At 46.8% G+C, this 13,557-nt stretch overlaps 1 protein-coding gene across 6 annotated transcripts in view; it reads left to right on the forward strand.

The window, feature by feature from the left end:
- The window catches only part of LOC116952962 (uncharacterized), a 65,664-nt gene that overhangs the window by 18,058 nt on the left and 34,049 nt on the right, over positions 1 to 13,557 (forward strand). For 4 of the 6 annotated variants that reach the window (XM_076074577.1, XM_076074576.1, XM_032972720.2 and 1 more), the window contains exons 2-5: positions 5,061 to 5,156; positions 6,345 to 6,497; positions 9,683 to 10,210; positions 12,902 to 13,012. In XM_076074577.1, the coding sequence (XP_075930692.1) occupies positions 5,061 to 5,156; positions 6,345 to 6,497; positions 9,683 to 10,210; positions 12,902 to 13,012 (888 nt within the window). The remainder of the gene's footprint in view (positions 1 to 5,060; positions 5,157 to 6,344; positions 6,498 to 9,682; positions 10,211 to 12,901; positions 13,013 to 13,557) is intronic. The other 2 variants (XM_076074579.1, XM_076074578.1) reach the window with 2 other exon arrangements.

Genomic DNA, 13,557 nt, shown 5'->3' on the forward strand with positions numbered 1-13,557 from the left:
CATGTGAGCAAACCTTACTTAATTGGCTGTCGGGTGGTAGTGGTTAAATGACGCATTGTACATTCATGCGATGTAACCCATGAATAATATTGGTCGCGAAAAATCCCTGCGTGTTTAATACCGGTAGATGTTAGCTGTGTAAAATTAGTATCAGTTGCTCCGCATATGGGCTATTGACTTTTAAGTGGGCTCCGTCCGCACGTGGCGGCTGATGTTGACACGCATCTTGACAGCGTAAATAACCCCACTGTGCATTTGGAAACATAAACTTTTGTCGGAGGTGGGGGGAGGGTTGGTGATTATTGTGCCGGTGAAGGCGGCGAGAGAGAGAGAGAGATGAGCGTGCGTGGTTTCTCTTTTTTTTGTTGGTTTCGCCGTCTGTGTCACCTTGCTCAAGCCAAGGAAAGCAGACTTCACAGACAACGGCGTGAACATTAATGTTTACACAAAAAAATGAATGAACACAGGGTTTTTTTGGTTATAGAAAATAAATGATAGAAATACAATGGGGGGGGGTGGGGTGGACCTTTCTTGACCCCCCCCCTCCTCCACTTCCCCTACGGATATAATCCCACAACCTGGATTCTGAGCACGCCAGGCTGGCTTTTCCACGATGCGTTTTCGTTGCTAGAATCTCAACCATCGTCGGTTGTCAGTCGGGTAGTGTTGGTGGAAGGGGTTGAGGGGGGGTTGCAAGGGGGGGGGGGGGTAGCCATGCTCACATACTGCTAGATGAATAGGATTTGCAATGCTGATGCGGTTGCTCGTGCGTTGAGGAGGCATGCCATCCCTCGCACGGTCGCCACAATGTCGCCGCTCCCATCTACGGGCTCGGCTCGCTCCTTCCCCTTCCACACACCCCGTGCGTTGCTCTGAATCGGGTGCCTGGGAGCTCCTAAAATGGCGGTTGTGTTCACGGTGTGACTTGCTGCTGCTGCTGCTGCTGCCGCTGGGTGGGAAGAGGCGGCTATGGGGCTGCCCCCGATGAATGAGAGTGAGAGAGGCGGGGGGCAGTGTGTGTGCCTCCCGTTAAAACGTCGAGAGCACCCGGCCATCGGGGGCGGGGGGGGGGTACTGGGGCGCCCGGGGTTTTAAGGACTGGTGATGGTGGGCTTGGCTGCTGTTTGTGTTGTGCGCATTTGTGGGGAGCGGTGATGTGGTGGTTCGCGCGCTGCGCTACGAACCCTGGGCGACCCGAGTTTGATTCCCGCTCACGGCCAACACCGGTGATGATTATCTGAACCGGTCCTGGTGCCGAGTGCGGTGGTGTAAACATCCACCACTGGGGAGACAAAGGCGGACGGGCGTGGTGCTGTCCACCCACCTCCCCTCGCGTGCCGTGCCGCCCTTCATCGGTGCTACTCACGAACAGCACTTTCCCCAACCCAACAATCTGTTAAGGTTATAGGGGGGATCTTTGTCTTCGTTTTGTGTGCGCGCTCGTGTGACTGCTTACACACCACACACCACACACACGCTGCCATTTTCACATTCTTTGCTCTCTGTTCCGGCTGGGGGGGGGGGGCAAAGCGTCGTCACACAACCGCGAGCTCTGAACTTCCCCCCCCCCGCCCCCCCCCACGGCTGGCTGTTCTATAGGACTTAACAATTCAATTATTTTTGTTGACCAGCTCGGTAATGTCACGGCATCGACATTGTTGTATTGATACTACTGTAGGTGATTTAATTGTTGCAAAAATACGAAGGGTTTTTGCTTGCTGGTTGTTGGTTGATATCGTCAAAGCTTGGCTATTGGGGTTGAACATCTCTTAGAGCCAGACCTCCGTGTGGGTTAATATTTGAAATATTTAATTTATATTCAGGAATTAGACTAGTTATTGAGATAATCACGGCGCTGTACGTCTTGTGGGAAGCAGTGTGCGCGCGTGTATAGGTTTGAAACGTTGGGTAGTGTTGCTGGTGTGCGTTGGTGCGTGTCGCGAGTGGCTTGTGACATGCCTTGTTCAATTGAGCGCCCGGTTTTTTTTTGCACAGACGTTCACCCTTCATAAATATGCAGCCAAACTTGTTTTCTGTCTTCTTCTCTACCAAATCACTACCCCCCCCCTCCACCATACTCACAGCATCCTCACCTCTCCCACCCCAACCCCCTCATTGGCCAGACTTGAGGAATTTCCCATCCGTGTCCAAACAGTCTTTTCAAGCGCACGCGGCAGAACAATGAAAATGAAAGGGTTAAGCCGCCACGCCGATGGGCTATTGTGTTTCAAGCTCGGTGCAATGTCCAGCGGTGTCTGAGATTCCCCGGGGCTGTCAAGTTTCGGGCAGTGGGGTTGGGGGAAGGGCGGCAGAACACTCGACCTTGGAGTTATGCAGATTAGCCACGCGGCGACCGCCGGCTTATTATTTTGCTGGAGTAGTGGATGGCTCCAGAGGTGCTGCATTCTTGGCACGGGGTTAGACGGATGGAGAGGTGGGAGGGGAGCCAAAGGGGGGGGGGAAGGAGGGAGAGAGAGAGGCTGGAGCAATCGGCCTTTCAGAGATGGTGATCGAGCAGGAAGGAGGGGGGAGAGAGAGAGCACAAGCGGGAAGGAGGGGAGGGCAAGTCAGATGAATTACAGACAAGCATTTTGAAATCCAATATCCATTGCCGTGGTTACTATACACATTGAGGCACTCGTAAATTCTCGGCAAAAACTACCGCTCAAACTCGCGCGGCGGTTTTTATTGTGTGGTTCCTTAATCGGGCATTCGGTGGGGTTAATTTTGTTGTTGATCACGCGATTGCACTCAACTCTGGCTTTGCTGGCCTAAGATTTTGAGACGCACACATACATTGGCCATTGAGCAAGAGACGTGGAAAGGAACCACGAGATGCGGACACAAATGCATTAGTGTGCAAATGTTGAGTGATGGACACACGTGGATGCACAATGACCCAGGCGGGGGAGTTGCTTTGGGGCCCCACTTGAGATGGGGAGAGAAGCATAAAGAGACTTGGGAGATATAGAGTAATGGCCACACAGAGGTGGACAAACAGATAGGGAGAGCTCCAAGAGAGAAGGGCATAACAAGACACTGATGCAAAGAGAAAGTTGCTCTCCTATTGACCAATATTGTGTGGGGAAAATGTGCATAATTTGAAGTGGATAATTTTGGTGTGAGCGAAGGGATGATTCTGGAGCCCGGTTAAAGCGTGGTTGTGTTTTTGCAATTATTTTTTCTTATTGAACACAAGTGGCAACACGCTGTATGCTACACTTGTTGTGATGCCCATTGTGCCTGGAATAATTTTTAAACGTTTAATTTCTTTAATATTTTGCAATTTTACTGGAAAAGAAAACAGAAGGAAATCTGAATAGTGCACAGAAATATGGAGAAAAGAATGCTTGAAAATGACAGAGATAAAATAGAGGAACACATTAACTAAATGCAAATTAGACATAATTGGTGCTGTATAAAAGTAACAGGGCTTAGGCAAGACATGTCTCTTCCATCGGCCATCAAGAGATGATTGCCGTTGAAAGAAACAGTCGAAGGAGAATATGGAATGGTTGCCGAAGGAGCAGATGACCATATGGAAATGCAGTGATGAGATCAACTCAGCTTCAGGAGTGAGATGGCTTTTGGTTATTGAGGAACTGTGTGAAATGCTGACTAACTTTGTGTGGCCTTCACCCAGCAGTTGATTGACCATGGACTGTGAGTGCTTGGGAGCAGTATTTGAAGTTACTGCACTGCTTCCCTTGTTACTTAGGTTTGGTTCATAATGGTGATGCAGAAAACCATCGGCAATTAATGTCTGAATTTGATCCGAGCCTCATACAATGACATTACAAACCAGCAATATTTAACAAAGCTCACTGCTGATGAAACCCAAAGGATTGAAACCGATTTATAGTTTTCCTTATCTAAACAAAAGCTGCTGGTTAACATTTCTTGAAGGGCAGTATGCCAGCAGACAAAGATAATTTTTTTTATTGTAAAACATAATGCAGGTTTATACCAAGAATGTGCAACAAAGAAATAATTCATTTTTACAGTGTTACTACCCTTGATGATATCATCTGCCTAACCCGGCAATATTTACACAGCCAGACCTCGGATGGGACCAAAAAGTTGAAACTGGTCGACAGTTGGTTTGTTTTGAACAATTCTGCTGACCTATGTTGATCTGCAGAGCCCCTACGTAGCACAAGAGGCTAAACAACATTTAAATCTGTAGAGCAGAAATGATGGTCCTCTTGTAGGTCACCTCAAACTAGAATGGGCGGTATGTCAACCTTAGTGCTTGGGGAGACGAAGGCAAGATGAGAGCACTACGTCTTTGCTGTCCTCGTAATAGGTGGTCATGTAAAGTACTTGTGTGTGCAACGATCTCTCTGCGTACTACCATGGTGTTTTTATTAAACGTGAATGTTGAGTGACGGTCGTGCAAACCACTGGCCTTCAACACCGTTGACCCAGGCAAGATGCCCCTTGCGGCTCTGAACATAACCACCACACCACATTACCGTTTAAGATGAGTGCCTTCTAGAAGATTTTAAGTAAATTCTCATTCATTAATCTTGGGTGGCTTATTGTGGAGTGATGTTGGGCGCTTGGCACAGCATCGTCTCATCCGCACAAAGGGGTGGTCGGCAAGCGCTTGTTAAACGTGCCTCGCTCTGCCCATCCCAGTAGTGCTGCCAGAGATGTCAGCCTCATTGCAGGATAGTGGTGCTGTCAGGCGCTGTTTAATGAAGCCCATCGCATCACTACGGTTAAAATTGTGATTTCACGTTGTAAGCATTCGTGCTTCCGCAAGACCGTTTTGGACCCTGCTGGGGAGACAAAAAAAAAATGTGTGCACGCATGCAGAAACGTAAACATAAATGAGATGCATCCCAGTTGTGCCCTTGAAGGCTGTTCAACAAACATCTCACCACAGGTGTACCGATACCGTGTGCTTTAATAATCACGCGCAAGTTAAATATTTTTGTATGACGCTTCTCTATTGCAGGTTCTCTTGGCTGCACATGTGAAGATGTCGTCCCAAGCTGGCGGGGTTGGCCTTTGTTACAGCGTGTTTTCTGTGCTGTCTCCATGTGTGTGCGCAGATGGGAGTGATGGACTCCATGGTTGCCAAGAGAGCTCCTCCATACCCAGGTGGAAATGGGCAGCAGCCGCCCGGCACCTTCCCTGACCACGCGCAGGTACGCCGGAATTGCTTAACGCACACAGGTTCATTCACATGAACGCAGTGTTCATATTGATAATGATCATGGCGTGTTGGGAACGCTGCTTGATTTTGGATACAGGGAAGTTGCTCTCATGAGAATTTATACTTTTGACCGAAATTTAATGTGGACTTCAGTAGGTGCTGGATTTAGCTTGCATCATTACAAATAAATGTATTAATTTGGGTAGTGCAGTGGTTAAAGAGGAAGTTCATTCTGGTTGGTGTTGACTCAAGCTTTCACACCACAATGTACAGCCTTTTATCGGTCCACTGCTGGATGAAGGTCTCCCCATGCCTTGTGGTCATCGGAATTTGACCATACTTCACCATGCTGGTCAATGTAGATTGAAGAAGGTGGGGTGGTGCCCAGGAACGCTTCGGATATTACACGCTACCAAGGTTAGCCGTGGCAAGGGAATCAAACTGTATCCTTGGTTCTTTCGGTAAAGTCACGTAGATAGTAGTAGCAACACAAGCAGTCATCTCTCCGCCTGATGAAGACCGCTTTTGTTGCGATTGAAACGTCGTGGTTTTTTTGCTTTGATTTCTATTTATTTATTTTATTTTTCTATCTACGTGACTTTACCGAAAGAACCAAGAATATGAATTCCTGCAGTCACGAAAGTTTTAAGTCGGAATCAAACTGGTTCGCTGAATTCATAGAGCAGTGCGCTAACCTGAGCGCCATTGCTCCACCGCTTTTTGATGGGTGGCTACTTGATACGAGAAAAACATATTTTTGAATTTGTGGTAATTCCACAGTAGTTGTTTTATGGTTAGACTTATCACCACAGCAGGAATGTGGTGGTTTCACCACTGGCTCAGGCCTGTAACCAGGTGGTACACACTACTTGCCATTTGTTGGGCCTTGCTTGGAATGGACTGACTGGCTGATTTAAGCAAGAAATACTTTTGACTTGTTACTATTTGATTACACGTCATGGGCAATTCAAACACATTTCTTGCGTATCAAATTATTATCTTTCCAGGTAGCCTTGGGGTTCGCTCCGTCAACTGTGAAAAACAAACCTATCTTTCAAGCACTTGCCAACCCCCCCCCCCCACCCCGAGTTGCAGAGCCCACCCCGAGGTTAGATAAAATTGGCAGGACATTGAGCGGGGGCCGGTGGTAAAGCTGCGTGTGGCGCGCGCGCGTGTGTAGGGTCAGGCGTACGGTGGCCCAAGCCCTGGCTACACGGGGCAGGGCCAGTACGGGCCTCCGGGTGGGGGTCCACACCGCTACGGCTCGACGACCCAGGGCATGCCGTCTCGGCCGCCTGGGCCTGGCAACCCCATGAGCTACCCTCACCAGCAGGTAAGGGAGCAGTAGGAAATGGTAGAGTTTTGAATGCAATAATGCTCTTTACCCAGGACAATCCTTGCAGAGTCTTTCTTTTGAGCGGTGGCCTGCATTGGTTTGTAGGCTTGGATAATTATATGAATGAACGTCAGTAAAACCACAGTTTCTGAGTACAGTTCTGTCCTGCCATCTCTTGACCACCTCACATGTCCAAGACTACAACATTTAGTATTGCCAGAGACAGTCTCCCATCCGAATACTAACCAGGATCAATAATCTTTAGCGTCTGAGATCTTGACAAGATTGGGCTCATTCAGAGTGATTTGGCCACATTGGTGGAGGTCTAGCCAATACCTCTGCTAGTTGTTACGGAATGCCGCCGAGTTCCAGCAGAATTCTGAGTGCAAGGCCTGGCGCACGGGCAGACAAAGGCTATGAAAGAAATGGTTGGAAAATGAGGGGAAATTGCCTCCCATGCATTCAGATGAAATTGCTTGCACAGGCTTGAGGATCGCTTCCATACGGAAAAGTCAAAATAAGCATTGTATCACGTTTGTTCTTTATTTATTTACATCTTGTCTCTTGTATGAGCAGGCTTTTTCATTTCAGGGGGCCCTTTGAGGTCACGTAAATCGAGTACTTTTCGGTGGGTGGCTTGGCTTTAAATGTTTTGACATTTTTGTGGAATTGGCTCTTTTTTGCAAATGCTTTTTGGGAAGACGCTGAAATGGGCCACCGTGCGGTGTAACCTTTTTGTGAACGATTGTGTGGCTGCTCGAGTATTTCCCGTGAGTCCTGGCTCACCGGGATTTTTTTTCCGCGAAAATAGTCGGCCAATCGCGTCCGATTATCAGCGGCAGCGCCGCATTTTTTTTAAAGCAAAAAAAGCCAAGCGCAAAGGAATGGCAGGGCTCTTAAGTGGTATCCCTTTCCATACTTAATCCGTTTCTTGCATATTTATGTGTTTGTCGACGTATGTTGGTGTGCATTGGCTGCATGTAATTTTGGGCTTTATCAGTTTTGCGTGACCAATTAGGGAGTACTGCTTTATAAAAAAAAAAGTCTAGATTTTTTTTTTACCAGGATTCTTCAGGGGGAGGTGGAGGAGGACCATTAAATTAACCTTAGTTTTTTCGTGGCAAGCAGGCGTTCGAAGTGATCGGCTTGTGCTCGCCTTGCGGTTCAAGGTTCACCACTTAACGTACATCGTGAACATTTGGCTAAACCCGTTGCCCGTGGAGCACCGTTGTTAAAGAGCTAAACCCCTCCGCTAATTTTGTGTGGACCTGCATGACCTCCTGACACTCAAGTAGACCATTGTGTGAAGAATTAACAACTATTTGAGAAATTGCCAAAAATCGTTCCTTCCTGAACACTTGCAAGGTCCAAAGGGCTCCTCACCGAGACAGAAACAAGTCGTCTGAATAAAGCCACTCTTGAGACAATATCCGGCAGACGTGCACTGAAAACATTCAGTGTATCCGCCATCGCAAACTTTCAGATTGCTCTTTGCTTTGATAATGCCAGGTCACCGGTATAATTGTATTAATGCGTGAAAATGAGGGGGGGGGGGGAAGGAAGAACTTAACTACAGAGTCTACATAATAATAGGTGATGATTGTGTGCGCGCGCGTCTCCGACAAAATGTGAAGATTGTTGTTAATGTCCTGAAAAAATTAGCCTATTTTGCAATTGACCTGTGCCTAATTGGATCTCCCTCGCCTCGGAGCAATGCTGGCTTCATTTACACATTCCCGACACATCTCGACCACATTAGCATTTATTTATCATGCTTTGTTGCTGTGGCGCTACGTTTTATTTTCCTGAAGTATCTCGTCCCTGCTCGTTTTTGTGGGCCGCCTATGACCGTCGTCTGGGAAATGATGCCATGTCACAGCTAATTCGATTTCACGAGATAATGGTTGAAATTTAAAAGGTGATTTTGAGGCGGGGGGAGCCTCTCTTGCCATGCAATTCGCTGCTCACCACTGCGGTTGAGGGGGCGTCTAGATTTTGACAGGAATTCTGACTTGTCCTCGTTTACATTGAGTGCTATTTTACCTCAAGCACAGCTGCTGCAATAATTATTTATTTAAACTCTAATGAACGCATGACAAAATATTTTTTTGTAGACCGTCATCCTCGTGTATTTTTTTAGTCACCGCTTCTTTAATCTACTACTCGCTTTCAGCGGCTATTCGGTGTTCATAAATGAACAAATGACGATGTTAAAGCAGTGAACACCAATGGAGATGAAATGTTGATAATCGTTCGCATCCCCATCGATTAGTTGAATCGTCACGATTTAGAATTGCGATTCAATTTTAGAATTTTAGCAATTTTTTTGTTTGTTTTTTGTGGCAATTCCAGTAGCTGCGGGGGGACATGAGCTAAATACATTAAATTAATATGAATTGAATGATTGATTAGGAATCGATTTTAGTCTGAATCAATGCATCGTAATATCACTAAGAGATGATGCCAATGATGGTATGCAGTAAAACCTTGGATTGCGAGCAACTTGGTCTGCGAGTGTTTTGCAAGACGAGCAAAAATTTTAAATACATTTTAACTTGATAAACGAGCGAGGTCTTGCAATACGAGTAGTACGTATACGCTTTGTCTGCCAAACGTCACGTGATCACAAATGAGCCGATGGTTCTTCTCTCTCTCGCTGCGGGATTGTGGGTAATTGTCTCCCATGCTCGGTCTCAGTCGGCGTGCCTCACTCGTATAGTCAACATCCGTGTGAGCATATACTGTTTACTATATCATTGGATAGGTTCCTTGTTAAAATCGCACAAACAGAAAAAGATTCCAGTGATCCAACAGATAGCAGTGATTCCGTGAGTGACAGTGAAAGTCGTCCTACACAATAACCCTCCTCTCCTCTCTCTCGTCTCCCTCACACCAGCCACGATTAAATGTAATTACTTTATATTAAATTTAAATTATAAAAATATAAAAAGGTATTTTGTATTAATCATTTTTATATGAATACAGTATTTTTGGGTTGTGGAACGCATCATCTGAGTTTCCATTATTTCTTATGGGGAAATTCGCTTTGATATACGAGTGCTTTGGATTGCAAACACGTTTCCGGAACGAATTATGCTCGCAATCTTGTTGGTGTGGCCTGTGTCGTTCTAACGGTGGCTGGTCAATTACATGTGGACATCCCTTTGTGTCTTCCCTTGCAGGAGATGGTGTCCCAGTACAACCAGCAGGGCATGGGAGGCAACCCACAGCACCGGCAGCAGGGCTACTACAACCAGCCGCCAAGCCACTACAATCAGCAGCAGCACCAGCCATACCCGCAGAGCCACTACAGCCAGCAGACACCCACCCAATACAACCAGCAGCCCCACATGCCTCCAGCCCACTACAGTCAGCAGCCTCCAGGGCAGTACGCCACGCAGCAGCAGCAACAGCAGCAGCAGACGGGGCACTACAACACGCAGCAGCAGCAGCAGCAGCACCAAGGGCAGTACAACCAGCAGCCGCCGGCGCCGTACAACCAGCACGCCCAGCAGCCGCCAGGACACTATGGCCAACAACCCCAGGGGCACTACAATGCGCAGCATCCAGCGGCGGCGTACGGGCAGCAGGGCTCGGTGCAGTACGGCCCACAAGGCTACAACGCCCCCGGTGCCTACAGCCAGCAGCCGCCGGGGCACTACAACCAGCAGCCGTCGGTGGGCTTCCCCCAGAGATATCAGCTGCAGCCGGTGAGTGTGTGCCCGCGCTGGCCCCTTCTCGCTCGGTGTGCGCATGTCGGCTCCTTTCCCCCGTTGCGGTCGTTTGTCTGAATGGCTTTTCGCACTTTCGTTTGGCTTCACTGTCATTTGGCGTTTTTAGAAAGACTTTCTACCTTGGGAGGTTGCATAATAATATAGGGTAATATATGCGATATGCTTTTAAGTTAACTTATATGTAATGTTTTCAATATATTCGCTTGATTCTGTTAGAAATTATTCCGTTAATGTGTAAAGGGAACTTCATATTTTGGATTGATTACATTTTTCTATATTTCTCAGTACTTTCAGAATCACAACATTGTCATTTTCTGTTCAACTATAAGTCATGATCCTATTTACCTGTCTTTGTCTGCTCTGAAGGCAATGCCATCACCTGAAACCTCAACTTGTCATGTATTTTAAGTTGTGAAGAAGTACTTATTCATGAATATTGGCAGCCCAAGTTAGAGATGTGTGGCTGGGTGACTGAAAAACAAAGCATCTGGCAGATAAATTAACCTCTGTACACATTTTGTAACTGGCTGTCAAATTTACATCTTGTAAAAAATTTCGTTGATAAAAAAATACGTCCTTCCAAAATAGCATCCTCTCAAACAACATTAACATGTGTAAGCCCTCTATAATGTATGCGATTCATTGCTTTCGGTGCCGCGGTGGCGAGATGTTCATTATTTCTCGTGGCATGTCGGAGATGGTGGGTTCGATCAGGACCCTGACGCCTGCTCTATATTTGGAGTTTGTCCTCCCCGTGGTCGCGTGGATTTTTCTCCGGGTCCTCTGGTTTTTCCCCTCCACATTTTAGAAACATGCATTTAGAGTATTTGGCCACGATGCAATTCCACGTGATAAGCCACTTCGTTGAGCTATTGATTTGTGGCCATGTTGCTTCTGACAAACCTTAATAGCCGTAATAATAAGCAAGTGGCAACATCCCTATTAAAGATATTTCTTGGCAACAAAAAAAATACTGTAACATTACATAAATTGCTGTGAACCAACCACCTATGAAAAATGACTAATTCCAACTTTTTAAATGGTAAGTTACTGAAAATAAACAAACGGGACCATTCTGACTCGAAATAATCACTCGGTGAGTACTTCTGAATGAAGCAGTTGTGCTTAATGCATTGTGTACACATACGCACACACCACAAACTTCACTTTCTTCGTGTGAAGAAGGGGGTGGGGATTATACTGACGGCAGTGTGTTTGTGTATGTTACTTTTAAGACTCTTCTCTCTGAACCTTGTTGGCAAGCGTTTACACTTGCGTTGTCTTGGTTCTGGTCATTATTAACCGTGAAAAAATGCCATTCACAAAAATATTGTTTGGCACTGCTGCTGTGGACGTGGCTGGGACACGAGTGGGCTCGCACACGTGCCGCGTTTGCTTGTGCATTTGCAGATGATATTATTACAAACCCATCCCCAAGGGTAAATTATCTTTATACTGCACCACTAGTTTTCTCTACACGCTTGCATGTGGACGTCCTCCAAAACTGACAAGCTGCAACGCCCATTGGGTTTTCTTTCGAGGAATGTCTCTGAAAACTCACTTTTATTGTTATGGGCTGTGAAGGAGAGCCATTGCCTGAAACGTTGCCTGTTGTATACATTTCCTTTTAAGGCAGTGTTATTGACGAATATTGTTTTTTTGGTCATTTGTGCTTGTGCACCACTGTCAGCGCAGCATTGCCTAATTTTGTTTAATTCCACGCTTAACGATAGCTGTTGGGGGGTGGCCTGTGTGGCTCAGTGGACACCAAGGTCCGCATCGCTGGGAAACCTGGGTTTGACTTAAGGTGTGCTTCATTCAGCCTTAAACCCAATTCTTATTTGTCGTGCTCAAAGTCCAGTTTGGGTGACTGTCAATCTTTAATTGTTATTTTTCCAGTAAAACCCTCTCAATCAAACTAATTGGGGGAGAGCCTTTCTGGTCACAGGGGATAATGACTATCTAAATATTTGCAATGTAATATTTCCAATATAATAACAAATGACTACTGTACAGTTTAATTTGACGCCTTTGACCATGGCCATGAAGCAGAGGCTGATTTTCATGGGTTTGCAGAGTAAAATTTTTTGTTAAATGTCAAAAATTAGAGCGCGCGTGAGAGCTGTAAGCAATTCGCGTGGATGAGCGTGACGTTTAAGAGCCCCCAACGGGTTCACTGAATTCCATATAATAATTACACCCCTGCACACGTGTGGTTTTAGAATTGCTCGTGCACATGTGCACGCCGTTTCCACCTGCGCGCAAAGTAATTTAGCGTGCGCGCGCCGTGTTCCGCTTAGATTTCTCTTTTTGGGGTGGTGGGTGGGGGCAGTGCGTTGCCCTCCCCTGTGTTTGGCGCTTGCCGATTAAAACCATTGTTTATAATTCTCGTAGAACTGGAATTTAGCGCAGAAGAAACAAATAAAATCTGATGGTTTTTTTGTGCAGCTGTTGGTAACCAGGCTGAGGCCAACAGCTTTGCTCACTCCAGAACCCGGTTTTAAGCAAAGGTGGCTGCCTGGATTTTAAACCCCAGGATCTTTGCCGCACCTAGTTTGAGTCCTTTGACCTTCTTAGCCGCCCGGCCACCACAAATTCGGAGCTCTGTGTGGGTGTTATTCCGGGGTGTGTAACCGGCCTGTATGTGCGTGCCTGATTGTGCCGCAGGAGACCGGCGTGCCAGACAATTACGCACGTGCCGTGGCGGCTGGAAACGCAGGCCCCGGAAAGCCGGGCCCTGACGACCCTGCCCAGCACAGCCGGCCGCCCAGCCTGCCGGTACGGGTGTGTGGTGGGAAGCAGGGGGCATGACAGTTAACGAGACTACTGCAGTCAGTCCCCAGCCACCCAGTTGTTACAGGGTGATCCATGCATAGATACCTCGCTAAAATAATAATGGGGATACGCGATAGAGAAAACAAAATTAGAAAGCCTCGATACGTCTTCCACCAATCTGAATGCGCTTAGTACATCTTTTAAAATAATTTTCCATATACTTAGTTCAATATAGCCGGTCTGTTTTGCTTGCCTGTTTGAGAAGAACGTAAGTGAGGGTTATCAGAATCGAGCGGGGATTCTACAGATGGATCGCCCTGTATTATTTCACTGAATCGGATTTAATTCCCTGTGGTGTTGGAACCAACCTTGGGTCTGTCCTCGTTGAAAGAGTCGATCGGCCACTGATGAGACAAAGGTGGTGAGGTGTGTATGTTTCGCAGCCGCACCACATTTGTGTTTGCCCTGACATTAATAGGTTTTAACTGGGAATAACGACACTTGCCTTGAAAATCTTTAAAGCTGAACTCTGGTCTTTGCATTTTGAC

This window comes from Petromyzon marinus, chromosome 49 (genome assembly GCF_048934315.1).
Source record: "Petromyzon marinus isolate PM22_M1 ecotype Great Lakes invasive population chromosome 49, UKy_Petmar_22M1.pri1.0, whole genome shotgun sequence".
NCBI lineage: Eukaryota > Metazoa > Chordata > Hyperoartia > Petromyzontiformes > Petromyzontidae > Petromyzon > Petromyzon marinus.